This window comes from Saccostrea cucullata, unplaced genomic scaffold (genome assembly GCF_032062105.1).
Source record: "Saccostrea cucullata isolate Sc308-1 unplaced genomic scaffold, CSIRO_AGI_Scuc_v1 ctg21344, whole genome shotgun sequence".
In the NCBI taxonomy this organism is placed as follows: domain Eukaryota; kingdom Metazoa; phylum Mollusca; class Bivalvia; order Ostreida; family Ostreidae; genus Saccostrea; species Saccostrea cuccullata.
Window position 1 is genome coordinate 1 of NW_026935519.1, and position 6,754 is coordinate 6,754.

The 6,754-nt window shown below is 34.6% G+C and overlaps 2 protein-coding genes across 2 annotated transcripts; one reads left to right on the forward strand and one right to left on the reverse strand.

Annotated features, from left to right (window-relative positions):
• The first annotated feature begins 506 nt into the window (after positions 1-506).
• Positions 507-1,687, forward strand: LOC134243083 (ubiquitin-like protein 7). The gene is made up of 4 exons (XM_062725303.1): positions 507-635; positions 731-811; positions 1,232-1,315; positions 1,420-1,687. The coding sequence occupies exons 1-4, from the start codon at positions 534-536 to the stop codon at positions 1,603-1,605; spliced, it is 453 nt and encodes a 150-aa protein (XP_062581287.1). The 5' UTR covers positions 507-533; the 3' UTR covers positions 1,606-1,687.
• Positions 1,688-3,199: 1,512 nt separating this feature from the next.
• Positions 3,200-5,852, reverse strand: LOC134243084 (DNA-directed RNA polymerase III subunit RPC7-like). The gene is made up of 5 exons (XM_062725304.1): positions 5,699-5,852; positions 5,231-5,423; positions 4,883-5,010; positions 4,060-4,188; positions 3,200-3,747 (listed from the first exon to the last, which is right to left on the reverse strand). The coding sequence occupies exons 1-5, from the start codon at positions 5,813-5,815 to the stop codon at positions 3,661-3,663; spliced, it is 654 nt and encodes a 217-aa protein (XP_062581288.1). The 5' UTR covers positions 5,816-5,852; the 3' UTR covers positions 3,200-3,660.
• Positions 5,853-6,754: the final 902 nt, after the last annotated feature.

Sequence of the window (6,754 nt, forward strand, 5' to 3'; positions counted from 1 at the left end):
AAGTGGTTGATAAGCCCTGGGCATCAGGCAGTGGGATTTGCCATCCCCTGGGGTAGGTAGCTGTTAGGTAGGTAGATGTGTTTATGAAACACTGATGCCCACCGTGCCCTGTTTTCAAAATGTAGTTCATACTTAAAGATCAATGTCCTGAGGTAAAAAAAATATAATGGAATCAAAGGAAAGGTCTTGTCCCAAGATTGCAGTAGTGAAATAGGTAACTCCTAGCAGCAACTTTGTATAAAAGCAAGGTTTAAGTTTCTTCAAATTTAGCTGAATCTCAAAGTCACAATCATGAATAAAAAATGTTGGTACCCAAAGGAAGGTCTTGTCACAAGAAATACACTTGTGATGTATGAAATTCCTGGCACCCACCTTTCAAAAGGCCAAACGATTCTTTGATTAACAGGGCATAAAAACACATCAGATAAGGCATTGACTGAAAAAAAAGTAACAAATCAATATGAACTTTAAAAATTGTTTAAGCATCAGCTTGTTATTAGTTCTGTCTAAAGTATATCATACTTTATTGATTTATGAAACTAATCAAGTGTATACTTTTGATTGCAGGGTCATTCTACCTGGATCAAATGTCTGATGATGAAGATGACTCAATAGCTAACAGACCTGGTCCCAGTGTATGTACTATGTACATGTATCTGCTTTCCATCAAAATATCATTGAATATTTATAAATTCAACAGCCATTCTTTAATTAATACTAATTTTTTTAGTCTGGTGGAATCACAGCCTCACAGTTAGCAGCGGCCTTAGCCTCAGCCACAGGGGTCTCACCAGGGGGAGCCACCAGTCAAGTAGGTCAATCAGAGCCGAGCAATGAGATAAAGAAAGAATTGATAGAACTTGTATATGTTAAAATACTCTCTAAATGTATATCAATGAAAAATAAGATTGAAGAGTGAAATATGTGATTTTATCAAACATCTTACAGTGTAAAAATGGTCTGAAATCCAACAAATGTGATGAGAATAAATTTCGTAATACATGTATAACCAATATTTTGTACTGTAAATATACTTTTTTTCCATGGGATCAAGGAATCATAATATTCATTGGTAGAAAATTGTGTGGATTTCATAGATGACTACTATATTCCTTAACTGTACCTCAAGTATACTGGGGTAAAATCTCCATGGAAAATTTTTGACTGCATAAAAAGTTTTGTTTTTTTTTTTAAATTAGATAATGAAAACTCAGTTATTTGTTTATTGTAGCCATTGCCTAACATCTTACCTGGTGCAATAACAGCAGATTTCTTCCAACAAGCCATCAGACAAGCCCAGGAGTCAACCAATGAGGTAAACTAAAAGCATTACATTCAGACAAATAATAAATCACATTTGTGAGAGCACCTATTACAACAAAACAATTTCCTCAACTTATTATATTCTGTTTTATTTAGGGCCCCATTCTACAGACACAGCTACAGCAGCTGAGAGACATGGGAATCACAGATGAGGCTTTAGCTAGGCGAGCTTTACAGGCCACAGGAGGGGACCTTCAGGCAGCACTTGATATGTTGTTTGGGGATGGAAGTTTTAATGATCAGATAGTATTAATGAAAAAAAATCTTGATTTTTGTCTTTAAATGTGAAGTAAAATTTGCAAGCAATATATTTATATGAATGTGTATGTTTTTACTTCACAATAAATTGTTGTGAACATATCTACTTCTATAGTTTTTCTTCCCACAAATATATACCAATATTCACCCAAGGAAGTGCACAGATGAGGGAAAAGCTGATCATATGATGTGTTGTATGGTATAATTTTTATTTAAGATTCAAAATCTGGGTTTTTTTTGTGACTGCTGTATAAATGTTTCACTCTTTGCAAGTTGCCTATACAGGGCAGTGGTCTGAACGTTTTAGTGTTGCAAAGTATGGAATTGATCCCTACATCACTGGTTCAAAATTCCATCAGAGACCAGGAGGCTGGTCCTTCAGACACAGGTCCCATGTTGCAGTAGGAACTGGCACAAAAAATGATTCCTCACTGCTTAAAGGACCGAAGTGCCAAGTTCAAGTTAAATTTACAATCCACCACTGGCAATCCAATGCAACATAGAAATAAAATTTATAGGGTTTTCACTTTTTAGTCATTCTTAAGTTAGAAATAAATTTTCTGAAGACCATAACACAGAAACTTGATCTGAAACTCCAGCACAACAGTGCATCAAATTCTAACTAAAGGGTGTTAAGAAAGTTCATTCCAAATTTTTATTTTATTTTCAAAAAGAAATACGACAAGAAGATATTTACAATTTGTGATATTTCATGTTTACAGGTCTATTCTTGCTACTGATAAGGTTTTAACTGTCTTTTGTTGAATCAATACGGGTAGAGTAGGCATTAAAACAGGTGATGTCTGTTCAGAACAATTAGTGATTTGTGACAAATATTAAGCACACAGGTCAAAACATCCTTCCAAATACTTAGCAAAAATGATCAAATCTGTGAAAATCTTCAAAATGACAAACCTATTCTGTTGAAAAGCGATATATCGTTCTTATACCTACGCTCATCATCTTGTCTGATGCAAGATAAGCTAGGAAGAAACAAAAGTAAATTAATATTCTTTATTTTCACTCAAAATGACCAGCATTTCTTTCATTTGGGTGCTTTAAAGATGTCATTTATATTTCCATTTGGAAGAAAAATCCCATAATTCCCTGCTAGAAATGAATTGCTATAAATCTAAAGCACATTCTTGTGATTTTGTCAGACTTGAAAATTCCTCTCTTTAGCTAAGCAGTACTTTGAATTTTTTGAAAATATTTCATCCCGGAACGAACTTTCTTAACAACCCTCACATGTATATATCTACCAATTCTATTGCAAAAATACTGCCTGAAAAATACAATTTACAGCAGAAGGATGGGAAAAATTATACTGCAAAAGCACAGATGTCCATTGGGGATTAAATTTTGTTGTTAACAATTAATATCAACAAAATTAAATTCAACACAAAATTTGAAGTGACTACAGGTATATATTGAATAGGGTTACTTTCAAAACACAAAAATTAAATGCCAATGAAACTATTTTAACTGTCAAATCAATGAACTTTTATCCCCAGGAATATTAGTGCATCTACAGTTAATTGTAACTGAAAATCAAACACTTGCCTCATAGCTTTTCCAAACTAAAAGAGACATGGAAAACATTAGATTTTATAACAATTTTATTGTTCACTAACACTTTTAATAAGCAGTTTATTTCATGATATGAAGTGTTGTTCTACCAATGCACTTAACAATGTCTATTATGAATAAAGCATCTCAATAATGCAGCATCACTGGGCAGGACATTTTGTTTAACGATTTAAAAGCATATAACTGTTATTCATAAAATATTCTTTTTCCATGTCATTAAGTCAAGAGAAGTTTAGCACCAGGTAAATATTTTCCTCTCTATGTCCTCTCTCCTCACTGAGCTGAATAGTTTCCTCCCTTTCCCTTCAATAAACTCAAGAGTTTCTTCCCTTTCCTCTTGGTAGACTGTAGAGTTTTATCCCTTTTCTCTTAGTAAATAGTAGAGTTTTTTCTCTTTCCGCTCAGTAAATTGTAGAGTTTTATCCCTTTCTGCTTAGTAAATTCTATCTCCCTTTCCTCTCGATGAACAGTTGAGAAATCTAGCTTCCCTCAGTAGACTGGGCCTTCATCTGCATCATCATCATCATTGCCATACTCCTCACCATTGTCAAAGTATGACAGAATGTAGTCTGTCTCCTGTAACAGAAAAAATCAGACTACTGAAGATGGAAATTTTGTGTATCCAATGCCATGCCAGTTTGATAAATAAAACCTATCAGTGCAAAGTATATTTATTAATAAACATATCGTAAGATAGAGATATTGGTTTACTTGTATAATATGTTGTATGATATAACATTGAAGTTTCAATCTAATAAAACCTAGCAACAGCATTCTTATAGTTTAAAAATAGAAATACATTAAAAATGTTGTTACTGAAAAAAACAGAAACATTCAACATTGTTTTATAAGAATTTTAATAAATGACCTTGTGAGTTATAATCCTACCTCCTCAATATCTTCCTCATCATAAACCTCCTCATCCTCCTCCTCCACGGTGCCTTCCTCCTTCTTCCCTCCTCCTTCTTCTTCCTCCTCCTCTTCTTCTTTCTCTTCCACCTCAGTTTTCTCAAGCTCCTGAGTCAAATAGAAGATTTTCAAAGATATTACACTTTCAATAGAGCCTCCCATCTTTCACATAACCTCCATACACAGGGCAATCATGAATTTCAAAATTTTGAAAGAGCCATCCATGCTTATCATAACCTTGACCTTAGTTTGTTTAAAAAATACCCAGGAGCAGAGGAGAGGATTTTCAAGGAATTCACCTTGATTATCAAGAAAGCTCTACTCTACCTCCTGGACCCCTGGGGCCATGAATTTTACAATTTAGATAAAGGACTCATTGCATGTTAAAACCATGGCAACATTTTGACTGCTTGATGTCCATAAGCAGAGAAAAAGATTTTACAAAATTTGAATTAATTTTTATGGTTTTGGCCCCATCCCTCAGGCCCAAGGGGGGGGGGGGGAGGGGGGTGATGAAATTCAAAGTTTTTGTCCAACTCTGCCCAAAGATTCTCTATAAATTTGTTGAAATTGGTTTATTTGTTCCAGAGAGGAAGCTGAAAATGTTCAAAAAAATTGAATCATGACATGCCAATGGATAGAAACAATAGGTAACCTGAGTGGCTCAGATGACTTAAAAATAAGGGTAATTCTCATGCAACAGTGACCTTGTGTAAGTCACAGTTAATACATAACTCTGTCATGTGAGTAATATATCTGTATCAGATATTTAATTCCTTATACATGCATCTTTCTTGCTTACCTCTAATGTCTTGGATACATCTACTGTGCTGGGTTTGGACTTTGATTTCACCTTTACTGTTGGTTTAATTTTGGACTTTGTTTTCCTTGGCAATTTTGGTTTTAGTTCAGCTGGAAGTCTTCTCCAATCTGAAAATTGTGAATTTGTCCAAATCAGTACACATTCAAATTTTACAGTCAAATATCTGTTCCTTCAGAAGAGTAAATCTTCAGTTCAATTGTTTCATAAATTCCTGAAATTTTGTTTTCCAGTTTTCTTTGTGGCTAAATATTAATAGAATACAATGTCAAAATTAATATGCAGACCAATATGTTTTCTTATTTGTTCAATAAAACCTTTTGTTGATACCTGGCTTCCATTTTCCATTGACTTCTGTTATAACCTGGTATTTATCCGAGTATCTCTCAATATCCTTCTTCTTGTTTGCTGCTTGAAGGTAAAATGGAGATTTGCGAATGTTTCCAAGAAACTCCTGCTTCAAAGCCAACATATAGTCAAACTCTTCACTTTGTTCAAATGGAATTGGCTTGAACTCAGCAGTCTAATGTAATAAGAAGCATTTTTAAGGATCATCTTTTGTAAAACTATACATCTATTATTATAAAAACGATCAGTACACATTATGGGCACTGTCAATTGTACATGTATACTTTGAGACTATTTCCATCTCAATCATTTTGTTCACAATTTAATTAATTAACTTTTACATGTTATCTTCCATTTTGATAAATATTAGAAACAAATATAGACATGATCATGAATTCATGATGATAGATCTATGTAAGAAAAAAATTAAAAAAATGAAAATTGTATTACTGGAAACAGTGGTGGCGGCTGAGAGATGGGGCCTGGTAGGGCTTCCCCTCTCCCAAATCCTAAAGCTTCTACATTGAAAGAAACATTTTTTCCTCTGCCTCTTCCTCTACCAGCCATCTGAAAGAAATATTTCACTTTTAACAATGATTAAACAATTAACTTAAGTAGTGTTACCATTATCAAAGTTGTAAGTTAATTACACATATAAAAATAGTGACTTCTACAGGTCAGGCTTAATCTCTTGAATTAGCTATAAAGCTCAACTAAGCTTTTCAGAAAAGCCTGTTTAACAATCAAACTTTTTCTTAAATCATGCTGTGCAATTTTTCAGCAACTAAGAAAGTCAAAATTAGCTGCTGTGAAAGTTTTAAACTTTATACTGTTCTGAATATCTGATAACAATGCATATAAAAAATCATGCATCAAATTGCATCTCCACTGGAGATTTTCTATTCAAGACTTGGTTTGAACCTTGGTCTGGTCTACTGCATCTTTCTCCTCTCCTATCAGAGTATTAAAGAGACTGATATGAATACAATAGGTCTGGCACAAACTCTTGATTTATTTAGCTATACAGCCTTATTAAGCTATTCAGAGTAGTTTGATTTAGCTATTTTATCACACTCTTTTCTTAAATATACTCAGTATTATTTTTTCAGCATGTACAAAACATTGCACCTTGGTGCAGTGATAATATTGAGCTTATAAATCTTTTTGAAAACAATGCATGTGTGGCAGTCAGATGGGTTCTATTGTCAGTGGCCAGATAACTCATTTCGTAAAGCACCTTACTGGAGATTCATGAGGCCCGGGTTCAAATCCTGGTCTGGCCTACTGCATTTTTCTCCTATCCAAATACAATTGGTGCCAGGCCATACTCTGGAAGTGACAGGTGAGAAGGCCTGCCTGGGAAAAGGGAGGGGCTGAAGACCAGAAGGGAGGAAAATGGCATCAGTAGTATAAAGGGTCTGGCCGGCCGGGTCAACTGAGTGCACTTTTGGGGCTGGGGGGGATAGCCGGGTCAACTGAGTGCAGCCCCTGGGGGAAGGATCCGGT

Coding starts and splice junctions, on each gene's coding strand:
- LOC134243083 (XM_062725303.1), top strand. CDS start 534: ATGAAACTAATCAAGTGTATACTTTTGATTGCAGGGTCATTCTACCTG. Junction 636..730: donor CTAACAGACCTGGTCCCAGT/GTATGTACTATG, acceptor TAATTTTTTTAG/TCTGGTGGAATCACAGCCTC. Junction 812..1,231: donor CAGGGGGAGCCACCAGTCAA/GTAGGTCAATCA, acceptor TGTTTATTGTAG/CCATTGCCTAACATCTTACC.
- LOC134243084 (XM_062725304.1), bottom strand. CDS start 5,815: ATGGCTGGTAGAGGAAGAGGCAGAGGAAAAAATGTTTCTTTCAATGTA. Junction 5,424..5,698: donor AGCCGCCACCACTGTTTCCA/GTAATACAATTT, acceptor TTATTACATTAG/ACTGCTGAGTTCAAGCCAAT. Junction 4,189..4,882: donor ATGTATCCAAGACATTAGAG/GTAAGCAAGAAA, acceptor TATTTGACTCAG/GAGCTTGAGAAAACTGAGGT.